At 36.1% G+C, this 14418-nt stretch overlaps 4 protein-coding genes across 4 annotated transcripts; all 4 read left to right on the top strand.

The window, feature by feature from the left end:
* Positions 1–530: 530 nt before the first annotated feature.
* On the top strand, positions 531–4504 carry LOC18039788 (ankyrin repeat domain-containing protein 2B). Its single transcript, XM_006429761.2, has 9 exons — positions 531–651; positions 797–852; positions 949–1121; positions 1247–1459; positions 1564–1712; positions 1860–2028; positions 2761–2853; positions 3850–3989; positions 4097–4504. The coding sequence occupies exons 2-9, from the start codon at positions 819–821 to the stop codon at positions 4194–4196; spliced, it is 1071 nt and encodes a 356-aa protein (XP_006429824.2). The 5' UTR covers positions 531–651; positions 797–818; the 3' UTR covers positions 4197–4504.
* A 1078-nt stretch (positions 4505–5582) lies between these two features.
* Positions 5583–7433, top strand: LOC18039787 (UDP-rhamnose/UDP-galactose transporter 2). Its single transcript, XM_006429760.2, has 5 exons — positions 5583–5845; positions 5975–6165; positions 6245–6445; positions 6698–6859; positions 6947–7433. The coding sequence occupies exons 1-5, from the start codon at positions 5698–5700 to the stop codon at positions 7304–7306; spliced, it is 1062 nt and encodes a 353-aa protein (XP_006429823.1). The 5' UTR covers positions 5583–5697; the 3' UTR covers positions 7307–7433.
* A 1932-nt stretch (positions 7434–9365) lies between these two features.
* Positions 9366–9980, top strand: LOC18039409 (transcription elongation factor TFIIS). The gene has a single exon (XM_006429759.1). The coding sequence runs from the start codon at positions 9366–9368 to the stop codon at positions 9978–9980; it is 615 nt and encodes a 204-aa protein (XP_006429822.1).
* Positions 9981–12855: 2875 nt separating this feature from the next.
* Positions 12856–13467, top strand: LOC18039408 (transcription elongation factor TFIIS). The gene has a single exon (XM_006429758.1). The coding sequence runs from the start codon at positions 12856–12858 to the stop codon at positions 13465–13467; it is 612 nt and encodes a 203-aa protein (XP_006429821.1).
* Positions 13468–14418: the final 951 nt, after the last annotated feature.

Raw genomic sequence — 14418 nt, 5'->3', positions numbered from 1 at the left:
ACCACGACATGTAAAATTTAATGCATAAATGCATGGATAATAAAATATCAAATTAATCCATTTCATTCGTTTCAAGGCCGAAGAAACCTGTTTGGAAAAAAAAAAAAAAAAAAAGAGTCTTATAAGCATGATTCACATTTATATAGTGTTTGAAAAGGGTAAATATATCATGATTCACATTTATATAGTATTTGAAAAGGGTAAATTTATCATTTCACTCCAGAGGCTTGGTTGAGTATTTTTCAAACTATTCTACTCAGCTGCCCATCTCAGTTCGAATTATGAGTGGGGTGGGTGGACTCTGCCCTTGGTTAAAAAAAATTAAAAATTTATAGTATACGGAAAAAAAATAAATAAATTTGGGAATTTACTTTTAAAAAATTATAAAATGGGCTTTAAGAACCCGACGCATGGGAAAATGGGCCGGGCAGGGGGAGTTGTAATTGAAAGAAATTAGAGGGGGCAAAATGATAAAATAAGTGATAGGCTGATTGTGAAGAAAACAGAGGGAGAGGATTGAGATGGCCCACGGGGGCGAAAGGTGTTTTGTATTGTTTCGTATATATATTTCGGTGGTGGGGAGCAAGTACATAGGTTTTATTCTTAATTTTAAAACCCAATCTAATCTCAATCTCCTTCACAGTCTCTCCGGTAACTCTAAACCCAGATCAGTTTTCTTCTAATTCATTCAAAATAACCTAAAAGATTTAATTTTTAGCTAATTTTAGGGTTCTTTTTTGTTTTTGATTAATTAAAAAAGGAAGGAAGTTTGAGCTAATTTTCGATTTTTTTTTAGATTCAGCAGCTGTTTAGTTCGCATGGCGTCTCCTCCCACCAAGGATGCTCCCGCTGGTAATTTAAAGCTTCATAATTAATAGGGTTTAGGTTTTTCTTTTAATTGATTGAATGATTGATTGAAATTATTTGTTTTTTAATGTGTGATTGTAGATAAGAAAGCAGAAGGATCGACCCCTAAGTCAGAAGCAACTTCGGGGTCTGTTAGAGACTCATCCAGTTCGCCTTCCGCTGCTTCTGCTGCTTCTGCTGCAAGTGCTTTTCCAGGAGTTGGTGGCGCTGCTCCAAATCCTTTTGATTTCTCCGCCATGAGTGGCCTTCTTAATGTATGCTTAGTGCTTTCTCTATTAATTTTGAATGATTGATTTGAACTTTTCATTTAGTGTTTTCTTGTAGCTTTGTTCATGATGTGGTGTTTGGGATTTTATTAAACTGTGGTGTGATAATTTAGGATCCGAGCATTAAGGAACTAGCTGAACAGATTGCGAAAGATCCAGCATTCAATTCCATGGCCGAGCAACTTCAGAAAACTTTGCATGGTGCAAATGCTGAGGAGAGTATTCCACAGTTTGACACAACACAGTATTACTCCACCATGCAACAGGTTATGCAGAATCCTCAGTTTATGACTATGGCTGAGCGCCTTGGTAATGCTTTAATGCAGGTATATACATAGTGCTTTGCCTTGTTCTTGTGAAAAGGAAAATATTAATGATGTTATTGGTGTGCGATTCATATTGTGGCCATAATCTATGTTTGATCTTTAAGGACCCATCAATGTCTCATATGCTGGAGAGTTTGACAAACCCTACAAAAAAAGACCAGATCGAGGAAAGAATGGCAAAAATCAAGGAAGATCCCTCTTTGAAGCCTATTTTGGATGAGATAGAGTCTGGTGGACCATCTGCTATGATGAAGTGAGTAACTGAAATGCTGTGATATATTATTTGATATAAGCTTGTAGGTTTTGTACCATTTCTCTTTAAGCTCTTGGTAAACATTTGTGCATTCATTTGTTATAATGCATCTGACTGAGTAATGGAGAATGAATTGTCTTCTCACAGGTACTGGAATGATAAAGATGTTTTGCAGAAATTGGGTGAAGCAATGGGTCTTGCAGTTGGTGGGGATGCGACCACTTCTGCTGATAATGCGGGGGCAGATGAAGCAGAAGAAGTGGGAAATGAGGATGAGTCAATTGTTCATCACACTGCCAGTGTTGGTGATGCTGAGGTATGGCTCAACTTGCTTTTATCCTCCTTTATTCTTATTTATCTCAATGAAGTGATCTTTTCTTTCTGGCTCACATGACATATTAATGTTTGTAATATTTAAATTGCCCCTATATTGATTTTCTATTTAACTGAGGGATTGGTTTGCCAACATCATGAAAATATCTTAAATGCATGTCGTTTGGTCTTTTTTGTTTCTCTCTCTCTCTCTCTCTCTCTCTCTCTCTAGTTGAGTTCATCAGAGAAATGGCCTATTTCATTAACGTTAAAGTACATATGAAAGCACTTTATGAAACAAAATGTAACAATTTAGCTTTCATGATACATCTAAATGCACCTTCTTGACCAGAGATTCTTTTGTGTATTTTTTGACCTCCTCCTGTTTTGACATTGCTCTTGGCTTAAGTATTAAACCTGCTGGTGGCGGAATGGAGAATATGTATCATCTGATATTATCTGTCCATCTTTGACATTAAGGTCAGGTTTATGTCCTCCCCCTCAATTGTAGTTGAGAGTTTCTGGTGTGTGATTGTTCTGCTTATTGAATCAAGCAAAAATAGAACTTGTACATGTTTTTTTTTCATTATTATTTATCAGAAATTCTTGTTTCCAGGTTTATTTCCAGTTTTATGTTGTGCTGATGCTATTGGATTTAGTGTATACATTTGATGCAATGTACTTTATTTAAGTATCTTGCTAAAAATTTAATTTCTTCGTACTCTTCTTCAATTAGGGTTTGAAAAATGCATTGGCAGCTGGTGCTGATAAAGATGAGGAAGATTCAGAAGGAAGGACAGCATTGCATTTTGCCTGCGGATATGGTGAGGTAAAGCAATCTGAACCTTACCTGTCCTTACTTATTTTTTCTTGTTCCTTTTTGTTTGAGTTTTGAAGGTATGGTGTATGATTTGGATACAATTAAATATTACTTAGCGTTTTGTGTTTTTGGTTATTTACTTGAGGAAGTGCTAATTCGGCTTTATGGTTTAAGAATTTTATCCATAAAGGATTCTGTTTGCTGGAGACGCTGCATGCATGTTTGTATCGCATTTGTAAACTAACATAATGCTGTTGTTAGTGGTTAAAAATTTTTATGTGATATTGCATAATAGTAACTTATTTGTCACTGGATGGGAAGCTGTTTTCTGTTATTTTTTGTTCTTTAGCTCGCTTTAGCCTTTGTGGACTGCTGGTCCACCTTATAATTTCCGTATTCTTAGTAATATTTATTAATTCTTATTTAAAAAAAAAGGTTGGCAACTAGAGACCATATTTAACTTCAAATCTCAGGAGTCCTGAACATAGATGTAAAGGTTTATTTGTGTTTCGTACCATATTAATGAAATATTGGCATGTGGTTAAAGAAAGCACCTAAGTTTTTGGTTTTGCCTGGCCTATCAAATCACTGAGGTGGGAAGATTAGTGGTTTGATTGCCGGCCAATATGTCTACTCTCTATTACCTGCCTGCCTGGTGGTTTCGTATTTCAAATGTTGCATGTATTCTCCACCATGTATCAGTACGTGCAGTGTGGACAGATTCATTCCCAATTGGGAGAAACACTAACCTGAAATAAAATTGTTGCATCTGTAAATTAGGCATTCTATAGTCCAGCCAATAAAGCCAATGGAAAACTAGTATTTGTGCTGATCGGGCCTTCCTAGAGACAGTTTGAGCTAACTTCTATGTTTTGTGGGATCAATTGTTCATCCCCTGGGGATATTTGTGGTCACTTTCAAATTAGTTTTTTAATGAAAACTTCATTGGCAAATTGGAGAAGCTTTATGACATGGAGTTAAGCAAATGCACTTGAATGTTTTCAGGTGAAGTGTGCTCAAATCCTACTTGAGGCCGGAGCAAATGTGGATGCCTTGGATAAGAACAAGAACACTGCCCTACATTATGCAGCTGGATATGGCAGGAAGGAATGTGTAGCCCTTCTGTTGGAGAACGGTGCTGCTGTGTAAGCTAACACCCCCTATACTGTTTAACACCCGTCTCTCTTTTATAGCATTTTTAAATCGCTATAAGATTAATTCTTTCTACTATAATTATCTTCTGTTACCACAGAACTCTGCAGAACATGGATGGCAAGACTCCCATAGATGTTGCCAAGCTCAACAGCCAACATGATGTGCTAAAGCTTTTGGAGAAGGATGCTTTCCTGTAAACTATAGGATTGTTGGGAAGTCAGCATCTGAATGGTGGATTTCGGCAATTTTATAGGCATTTCAGTGTGTTGGATGAATCTACTCCGGTTAGGCATTAGGTTGTCATCACGACTTGATGCTTTTGTCAATGCTCTGTTTGTTACTGTCTGATTGCTACCATTAAAATTTTATATCATAAACAATCTCTTCCCCAGAATGAGTTATCTGTGGGGAATGTTAATGTCTTAGTTTCTTTAATTACAGTTATGATACATTTGTGTCCTTTTACAAATTATTGCTTCATTATGTCAAATATGCAATTTTTTAAGGGTATCCGTGTTATAGATGGGAAAAAGTTCACCAAATCCCACCCCCCCCCCCCCCCCCCCCCCAATATCTCTGATCTTTTATAAGTTTTCAGCAATACCAAAAGAAAAGCCAAATAAAATGTGATCGTATTGCAGGTATTTGCTGGCAATTTAGATATTAATAAAGCTAAACTAATGCACGTGCCATCTGTGTGTACTGACAGTATTGGTTGCTCCCTTCCCTTGATACTGTGAAACTGAGCTTGTGTTGCCCAATTCAATTTTTGCAATTTAGTTATGTAATCTATCATCTTTATCAATGGGCGTTCCTTCTGTGAGCTCAATTCAATTATAACAGACTCTTTTCTTCGACAATAGCAAGAACGAGTATTAACCTTTATGCATAATTTAAAAAAAAAAAAAAATTTGGCTCCTCTATTTTTTCCCTCAATATTAGATCCTGCTGTTGTACATTCACGCGCATTGATTAAGGACAAAGGATTTTTAAATTATATTTATTGTTATGAAATGTCATATATAATCTTAACCACTGGTTTCCTATTTGATACAATTGTGTAGGGTTGTTAAAGATAATAAATATTAGGTTTTATATAATTAACCATTGGGTTAGAAAAGGTTTTTACCTTTAATCAATTTAACCGAGATAATGCGATTATCTCACCCACAAAGCTTGTTTCATTCACGTTGTTTATGATGAAGTATGAAGACTGTGAAGTTTGAACTTTAGATACTTGAGTCAACTTGTAGAAAAATAAAAATTGTGAAAAAAAAAAAAGCAACAAGGAAGAGTGAAAGAGTGGACAACGAACTTAACGGTATAAAAAAGTGACATTTTATCCCATTTTCATAAACTCTGCCTTCGCTGGGGCAATAGGAGGCATATGGGGTTCACATGCCAATTGCTGATATAGCCAGCAAGCAAAGAATAAGATGCCAAAAAATTATTTTACTCATCATTAAATATATAATCAATAAATAATATAGGACAAGCAATTTCAAGTGGTATCTTGTTTGTCGCATCAATTAATTTAAACTAGTATTATACTGTACAGTCTGTTGCTTGCTGGTTCTTTTGCTTCAATTGACATCAATCATTTGTTAATAATTTACATTTTTCAATTTGCCACTCTCTTAATAAGCTTTGCAGTGTCACTCTCAGGCTCAGCACATTGGAGGAAGAGTTTTGTTAACAATGGAGGTGCAGAAGCAGAAGGAGAGCAAATCATCATCATCGTCAGTATCAGATGTGGGAGCCTGGGGAATGAACATTGTCAGCTCTGTTGGCATTATCATGGCTAACAAGCAGCTCATGTCTCCTAGTGGTCTTGGCTTTGGCTTCGGTCAGTTACTTCTTTTTGTTTTTCTTCATTAATTTATTAATCTCAAACATTTCAATCTGATCTGAGTAGTCAATCAATCGATCCTGTTAGTTGCTGTTTTTGTAGAACTAAAAGTGAGTTAATCTGCAGCTACAACTTTAACCGGGTTTCATTTTGCTGTTACTGCACTTGTTGGTTTGGTGTCTAACGCTACTGGTTACTCTAACTCTGCATCAATACATGTTCCTTTTTGGGAACTTTTTTGGTTCTCAATCGTTGCCAATACATCAATCAGCGGAATGAACTTCAGCCTCATGCTCAATTCTGTAGGATTTTATCAGGTACAATCTTCTATTTTTAACTGTGCTCTGAGGGCACATGTTTAGCGGATCCTTTTACATCATCATAATTGTGCTGCAGATTTCAAAGTTAAGCATGATTCCGGTGGTTTGTGTGATGGAATGGATTCTCCATGGCAAAAAGTATTCTAAAGAAGTGAAGATGGCTGTGGTGGTGGTGGTTGTTGGCGTTGGAGTCTGCACAGTGACTGACGTTAAGGTTAATGCCAAAGGGTTTATCTGTGCTTGTGTTGCAGTCTTCTCTACATCCTTACAGCAGATTGTAAGTGTCATCTTCTTTCTCTTATCGTATGGACAGTAATTGTTTCCTGCCGATGGCAGAAATATCAAACATTTGATAAAAGTTTCCAGGATATGAAGCCTTTAGTTGTTCGAATTCACCATTGCTATCGAATGACTTCAAATACTGTAAAATGAACTCATTATGCTTTGCGTATATAAGTTCCTGGAGTTCAGAGCCAGAGATTCAATTATCAGCCATTGAATTTTGTTTGTGGTTACTTTTTTTGAACAGTCAATAGGTTCCTTACAGAAGAAGTACTCCGTTGGTTCATTTGAATTGCTTAGCAAGACAGCTCCAATACAAGCAGTCTCCCTTCTTGTCTTCGGTCCATTCATTGATTACTATCTCAGCGGCAAACTTCTGTCAAATTATCGTTTTTCTTCCAGTGCATTTGTAAGTATTTCTTACACATCATTAACAAATCCATTTACCGTGATTGATGCATAGATCTTACTAAATCAATTATTGCAATTCGTGCAGCTTTTTATACTTCTTTCGTGCTCGTTAGCTGTATTCTGCAATGTGAGCCAGTATCTCTGCATTGGACGTTTCTCGGCAGTAACTTTCCAAGTTTTAGGCCACATGAAAACAGTTTGTATCTTAACGTTAGGATGGCTGCTTTTTGATTCTCAGCTGACAGTGAAAAACATATTAGGGATGACGGTAGCTGTTCTTGGCATGATAGTATACAGTTGGGCAGTCGAGGCTGAGAAAAGGAAACCCGATTCCAAGACCATCAGTCATACAAAAAACAACCTTTTGGAAGAGCATGTGGAATTGTTGAAGCAGAGAATTGAAGAATCCCCAGCAAAGGATGTTGAGCTTGGCCACGCGAAATAAAATTTGTGTCACTTTAACATCATTCTTTCTATTTATCTGCCACAGCAAGATGTAACATACATGGCTATAGCAAGATGCAGTACCCATCATTGTTTAAGAACTTACCACTCTGGAAAAATAAGAATCATTTATCTGCAAACAGTTGAATTTTTTGAAAATTTCGTTTAGTTTTTATCTTCGGAGCGATGCATTTAAGCCAAAATTTCCTCATAAGTCATAATCATTCTCATGCAAGGCTGCAGAAAACTCTTAAATCAAATCACTAGTACAACATATGATGCCATACTATTTTCTTATCGAAATGGTACTATAGGGCCAAAATTAAGAGGTTTTCGCGGTGTTTACGGCACAAATATTCGAGTTGGGAAAATGCCTGAATACTGTCAATAATAATTTGAAGAGCTGAAACCATCACACTACAAAAGTCACAGTTGAGATGAATATGAACAAACCCATCACTTCATAAGTTGGCTCTGCAGTTGGCCTTGTGTAATCTTATATTTTAACATTCACATACTCATTTGGGTTCTCGGCATTTCCTGCATATGAATTTGTCCAGATTAATTCACAACATCATTGTTAAGAAAGTATTGTAATAATGTTAATTGGAGTATCATATGTAGCATGACACAGACCAGCAACTAGAAGTTTACGCTGCAAAATGGGAAAAGTAGTAGTGATTTGTTCGAAATTTGAAGTTTCCGCAGAAAAGACTGAACTCCCACCAAATCTTACCCCTAAAACAAAAAATTAGAAAATAATCAGTATATGTGATTAAGGATAAGTAATCACATAACCGGATTAAAAATTCTATAAAGTAAACTAACCATTTTCATAAGAAACAAGTAATATCAATCCAATTGTCAGTACAGCTACAATCAAGAACAAACTTCTCATCATCTTCATACGAAATCAATATAATTGCACAGAATTAATAATGACACTTCAATTTTCCATCCAATGAATAAAAGTAAAGTACATAAAAGCAAAAAGTGTTGAGTATTTATAGACTGTATGTCCTTGTTTATACAGTCTCTAAACAGTAAGAAAAAATATTGTTATAAGGGAAGTTCCAACTGATCAATAAATTTGAATAAAGTTCTATTTTAGGGTGTGATGATAACAAATAAAGACATACACACCATTGCTTAGAACTTATACACCATTTTTTCCTTTTACAATATAATTAAGAAGGCTTGAAAAATACCTACAATTAATCTTATCTCTTGATCAATTATAAAAATCTAAAAAACAGTCATAAATTATTTTATCTAGGCATACGGTACCCACGCATTCTACCATTGTTTATCATATTGCAATTTCACTTTTCCTATGTGATAATTGCATTATAATTGCAAAAATAAACAATGCAGTTAATTTCTTCGTACTTAAGTCTCTATCAATTGTTCTCAACTTGGGCAAGAGTGTCTACGCAGCTTAAGTTCCATGATCCAACAATCTGAGCTCTAATCATGGATCCAAACAATCCGAACTTGAGGATTTCACTATCATTGAGAATTATATATGAAAGAGATCAATAAATCCATAAAATAACTTAATAACTTGAAATAAAAATTATAACCGAATTTTGTTGTTATGTTTCTTGTTTATGAGAATTTACTCTTTTACTCTAAAATTCATTTACCCTTTCCCCAAGTAATTAAATAAAAATATTAACATATGTTGTTGAAAAGCAGAGTCCGCAATCATGTTAATAACTTTAATTAGCCGACTTAACTCTAACGGTCACCGGGCCAGTTAGTTTTTTATTAGCGCCAAAATCTTTAACTGTGTTGAGGTTTCCTAATTGATATAGGATGCAACTAACTTGTTGAATTCTTTTATCATAGGGAAAAAGAATTTGAAAAATTGTATCTTCTATAAGTAAATTTCCTAATCAACCAAGTACTCAATATTCACTTTGCTCGCTCTGTTAGTGGTTTGATTTCTTTCATTGCCCATTCCTTCATCGTTCATTCAGCCCCCCAAAAACAAGAAATGAACATAAAAAATCAAGAAAGCAAGCATCATTCATCCATTTTTGATTGAGTTTATTATCATGGGTTTGTTAAGAAACCAAATTCAGGACCGTATAAGTGTTGAATCAAAGAAATTCAAGGCATGGCCATCAAGAACTAACAAGACGAGAAAATTTGAAGGAGAGGACCAAGCTGCGTTTCCTTTCATGAAGAAGCCTCTAAGAGAACCTCAGCCTCCCAAACAAGAAGGAAAGAATGTTTCAGCTATGGAGATCAAGTGCTATGATGTTACACGTACACTGATCTGTGAACGTCTTATAGAGGCATTTTCTAAAGTTGCTGGCGAGGTTGAAGACATGGAGAAGAAGGAGCAAGTCAGTGCTTGTGACGCTGTTGGGGTAGCCGTTTCAGTTGAATCTGTGCCGTACAAGAACATAGGTCCTTCCAAGGGGGCTAAGGCGGCAGTTCGGTATAGAGCAATCTTGTTCAATGTTAAGGATCCGAAAAATCCTGATTTCAGGAGAAAGCTTCTTCTTGGAGAGGTGAAGCCTGAGACACTGGTTACTATGCTCCCTGAAGAGATGGCCAGTGATGAACGACAGAGTCAGAATAAACAAATCAGAGAGGATGCTTTAGCCCAGATTCCGGATCACTCTGCTGTTGATGAAAAGGAATCAGAATGTGACGCACAATGATTTTGGTTCGCATCATGTTTTTTTAATACTGTACTGTTTCATTTTCATATATTTTACACTGACATTATGATACTTTCATTACTTCATTAATACTCTTAAATATTGTCTCACATCATTCATTTTTTTCCTCCCATAGATGCGCTTGTATTTGAATAAACAAAATTTCATATTGCTTACATTGATACATATAAATTTTTGTTGCCCCAAAATGACCATCTGGGCTAGCTGATGTTGCAGCCATGCACCAGTAAAAATTACATTAAAAAATGTTGGAACTTTTATTTGCAAATAAGCTTATTTTCGTAGGCTTGCTTTAATGAATGTATTATAAGAAATTAGGAATGTTGATTAATCCATTTACTGTCTTGAGTTGATCGGGCTTGGCTGCCTGTAAACATTTTTTTCTTTTTTCCGGAAGCTAAGAATTTCATTAGAACAGCTCATAAGATACAACCAAATTTCTGGTGGGAACTTCTTCAACCAAACTAACTAAAGGCATCTGAAAATTACAAGTACATTTTGCAATGGTGTGCACAGACACATTACAACTCCTTGGAACAAAACAGATCTTGAGAAAGCTTCTATCCTTAATCTCTTCTTGGATATCAGACTTCCGTGGAGCTGCTGCAGCATTTGCCTAAGGCCAAGTTGATTTTTTTTTTTTTGCGTCTGATTCAATGATCAATGGCAGTAAGCCTGGCTCTTTGGCAACTCTTATTGCACTATACTTAACAGCTTACGCTGGCTCCTTTTCAGCTCAAACCATTTTTTCAGAAGGAAGAGACCGACATAACTTCTGCAATTCAGGACCATCAAACTCAAAACTAACCTGATCCGTATACACTGCTCTGAAAGATTCCAAAACTGCTTCACCTATGGCTACTCTCTTCTTTACATCTTCATCATGCTTCTTTAATGAGACCCCATTTCGAGTACCCTCTTAGTTGATTGGCTGTAAAATATCTAACTAAATAACAACACTTATACATAGTAAAAGAAAGAAATATGAATGCACAAACAGCTTAATCGTTCATTCATTTTTTATCATATCAAGGACGTTTCTTAATGTGCAAGAAAAGTCCAGTACTTCTTATAGCTGTCAGCTGTCAGTTCATCCTATGGTTAATAGTAACTTGATCTAAGGGCTTGGTATGAGTAGTCCTTTACAAATGACAGCTCTCATTTGTCTTGTTACCCTCCTTGAGCTTATCCATGATGATGTAGGGAATTCCTGCTAGGTGCTGTGTCATCTGAACAGATCATCAGCAAGTGCTGGGTCATGCCAAGTCATTGACAGATATTAGAGATGTGAAGAGTGCTGGGGCAAGGATCCTCATTGAGACCTTTTATCAAACACTTTGTTGAATACACCAAACACCTTGTGCGGTAACATTTCAAGTGAATGTTGACCAACCAAAATCACACATACATTGCATGTCAAAGCCGATTTCGTAGAGTTGTTGTCATGATTATGATACGTGCAAATTATGCATGCATGCAATATGTTCGTGGGTAGCCAAAAGCAGCGTTGATGATGAAGAAGATATAGTCATATTTGTTGAGATGGTCAAGACGGTAGACTTAGTCAACTTAGTTTGGTAGTTAGACGAATAGGCTGCTTAACTTAAGCATAAGTGGTAGCATGGTTGCATGTTTGTTTCCGATTATTTTGCCTTGTTGTTGCAGTTGTTTTGCTACATTATCTGTCACGTTTGTAAGGCCATAAATAGCCAAAAGCATCTGGATAATGGAGAACAGATTTTCAGCAAAAGAACTCTTCCTTCCTTTCTTAACTTCTTCGACTTCTACTTCTTTGACTTCTACTTCTTCTTATCTAAATTCATTCGTATCAGATTACATACAAATACACTTCTTAATTATTACTTTTCCGAAATAGGGATATTGAGAAATAAAGATTGTGGGAAGTACAACATCCACGGATTTTCAAGCAGGCTTCATGCGTACCATCAAACACCAAGATTTATATCTCAAATTTGGATTTTTTTTTTGGGCAAAACTCAAGCTTCACTTGGAACAATTTTAGAAAGGTGCTTTGAAGATGATCAAGCTCAACCAAGTAATTTAAGTGGACTAATAACAGTTGGTTTCTGAACAACATGACAGCAGTAGAAACCCAAAAATAGTACCCCATTTGACAGGAACGTAAGGAGAAAGAAAAGATAAGAATTTACATTTCTGAAGACAAGATAAAGAGTAAACAGAAATCACTAACCATCAACTTGTCAAGCAAGTAAAATATACTGCTTATTTTATTCGCATAGTACACAACTAAAATTTGATGCATAAATTGTTTTCAACCTGGGCAAGGTTGTCTATGAAGCTTATATCTGAGGTTTCATTTAATTCACGCAATAAAATTAGCTAATTTTATGAATGCAGATGCAAAGATCTTGTTTGCGCAAAAATCCAAAATCTTGATCTTATAATTAACGGCTGGCTCGTTTCTTGTAGATTTTTATTTACCGAAAAAATAAAAAATAAATAATACCGATTAGCCGACTTATCTGCAACGGTCACTAGGCCAGCTAGGGTTTTATTAGCGCGTAACTTCAAAGCTTTAACGGTGTTCAGGTTTCCTAATTGATATATGAAGCCAACTAACTTGTAGAATTCTTCTGTCGCAAGGAAACGATTTTGGAAACAAAAGTTAGTTTTGGAAATCATCATCTCCTATAAATACGTAGTAATTTCCTAATCAACCAAGTATTCAAAACTCACTTTGCTCTCTCTGTTCGTGACTGATTCTTATTACTGCAACTTTCTTCTTCATTCATTAAGCCCCTCTCCAAAAAAACCAACCACAAAAATCAAGAAAGCAAGCATCGTTCGTCCATTTTTTATTGAGTTTATTATCATGGGTTTGTCAAGAAACCAAATTAAGAACCTTGTAAATGTTGAATCAAAGAAATTCAAGGCGCCGCCATCAAGAACCATCAAGAAGAGAAAATTTGAAGGAGAGGAACAACCTGCGTTTCCTTTCATGAAGAAACCTCTAAGAGAACCTCAGCCTCCTAAACGAGGAAAGAGTGTGTCTGCTGCGGAGATCAAATGCTCTGATGCTACACGTGCATTGGTCCGTGAACGTCTTCTAGAGGCTTTTACTAAAGTTGCTGGCGAGGTTGAAGATATGGAGAAGAAGGTGCAAGTTAGTGCTTGTGACCCTGTTGGGGTAGCCGTTTCGGTTGAATCTGTGCTGTACAAGAACATGGGTCCTTCCAAGGGGGCTAAGGCGGCAGTTCGGTATAGAGCAATCTTGTTCAATGTTAAGGATCCAAAAAATCCTGATTTCAGAAGAAAGCTTCTTCTTGGAGAGGTGAAGCCTGAGACACTGGTTACAATGCTCCCTGAAGAGATGGCCAGTGATGACCGACAGACTCAGAATAAACAAATCAGAGAGGATGCTTTAGCCAAGATTCCGGATCACTCTGCTGTTGATGAGAAGGAATCAGAATGTGATGCTCGATGATTTTGGTTCACATCGTGTCTTTTAATTAACCGATTGTATTGTTGAATTCTTAAATACTGTACACTGAGATTATGATATTTTCATTACCTCATTAATCATATGATTACACATTGTCTCTCATCATTCAATTTTTTACTCCCTAATGATGGGCAAAAAAACCAAAAAAAAAAAATCCTTCGTACTTTATTTGATTCATATAGAATCTAGTGGCCACAAAATGATCCCTGGGCTAGCTGCATGTTGCTGGCATGCACCAGTCAAGATTACAGTAAATAATATTGGAGCTTTTATTTGTAACTAGGCTAATTTTCTTAGAATCGCTCTAACGTGTGTATTATACGAAATTAAGAATGTTGATTAATTAATCTACTGCCTTGATGAAATGATCAGGCTTGACCGCCTGTAAACTCTCCTTTTTTCTCTCCCCCACCCCCCCACCCCTCCCCCCGGCTTCCTAAAGCTAAGAATTTCATTAGAACATCTTGTAAGATGCAACCGAATTCTGGTGGGAACTCTTCCAACCAAACTAATTAAAGGCGGCTGAAAATTACAAGAACGTTTACCAATGGTATGCACAGACACATTACAAGTCCAAGTCATTTTCCAGCATATGCTCGTGCAAGGATCATCATTGAAACCTTTGGTCAAACACTTAATGTATCAAACACCTTGCATGGTAATATTTACAGTAAAATATTGACCAACCAATATCACAAATATATTGCATGTAAGTTATCGGCATAGGTAACACCAACAATTTGATGCATAACAAAGAAGATTAGGCTGCTATATCACTGCACGCGGAAGAGGTGGCAGTATATGTTGTGAAAGGTTTGATGACTTAAGGCTTGTTTCATATTAAGGTTGAGCAATTGTAACTTGACTTAAAAATTAAGTTGATTAATCTCGTATTTATATCTTAAAAAATTTATAATATCTTTACTAATTTTA

The sequence above is a fragment of the Citrus clementina genome, unplaced genomic scaffold, assembly GCF_000493195.1.
Source record: "Citrus clementina cultivar Clemenules unplaced genomic scaffold, Citrus_clementina_v1.0 scaffold_6, whole genome shotgun sequence".
NCBI classification, from domain to species: Eukaryota; Viridiplantae; Streptophyta; class Magnoliopsida; order Sapindales; family Rutaceae; genus Citrus; species Citrus x clementina.
Note: the sequence above shows the minus strand (reverse complement) of the source record. Positions and strands in the feature narration are given on the sequence as shown.

What these genes read in the sequence shown, in the direction of transcription:
- LOC18039788 (XM_006429761.2), top strand. Translation starts at nt 819, where the DNA reads ATGGCGTCTCCTCCCACCAAGGATGCTCCCGCTG. An exon ending in CACCAAGGATGCTCCCGCTG is followed by an intron (nt 853 to 948) that starts GTAATTTAAAGC and finishes GTGTGATTGTAG; the next exon opens with ATAAGAAAGCAGAAGGATCG. An exon ending in TTGGAGAACGGTGCTGCTGT is followed by an intron (nt 3,990 to 4,096) that starts GTAAGCTAACAC and finishes CTGTTACCACAG; the next exon opens with AACTCTGCAGAACATGGATG.
- LOC18039787 (XM_006429760.2), top strand. Translation starts at nt 5,698, where the DNA reads ATGGAGGTGCAGAAGCAGAAGGAGAGCAAATCATCATCATCGTCAGTA. An exon ending in CTACATCCTTACAGCAGATT is followed by an intron (nt 6,446 to 6,697) that starts GTAAGTGTCATC and finishes TTTTTTGAACAG; the next exon opens with TCAATAGGTTCCTTACAGAA. An exon ending in GTTTTTCTTCCAGTGCATTT is followed by an intron (nt 6,860 to 6,946) that starts GTAAGTATTTCT and finishes CAATTCGTGCAG; the next exon opens with CTTTTTATACTTCTTTCGTG.
- LOC18039409 (XM_006429759.1), top strand. Translation starts at nt 9,366, where the DNA reads ATGGGTTTGTTAAGAAACCAAATTCAGGACCGTATAAGTGTTGAATCA.
- LOC18039408 (XM_006429758.1), top strand. Translation starts at nt 12,856, where the DNA reads ATGGGTTTGTCAAGAAACCAAATTAAGAACCTTGTAAATGTTGAATCA.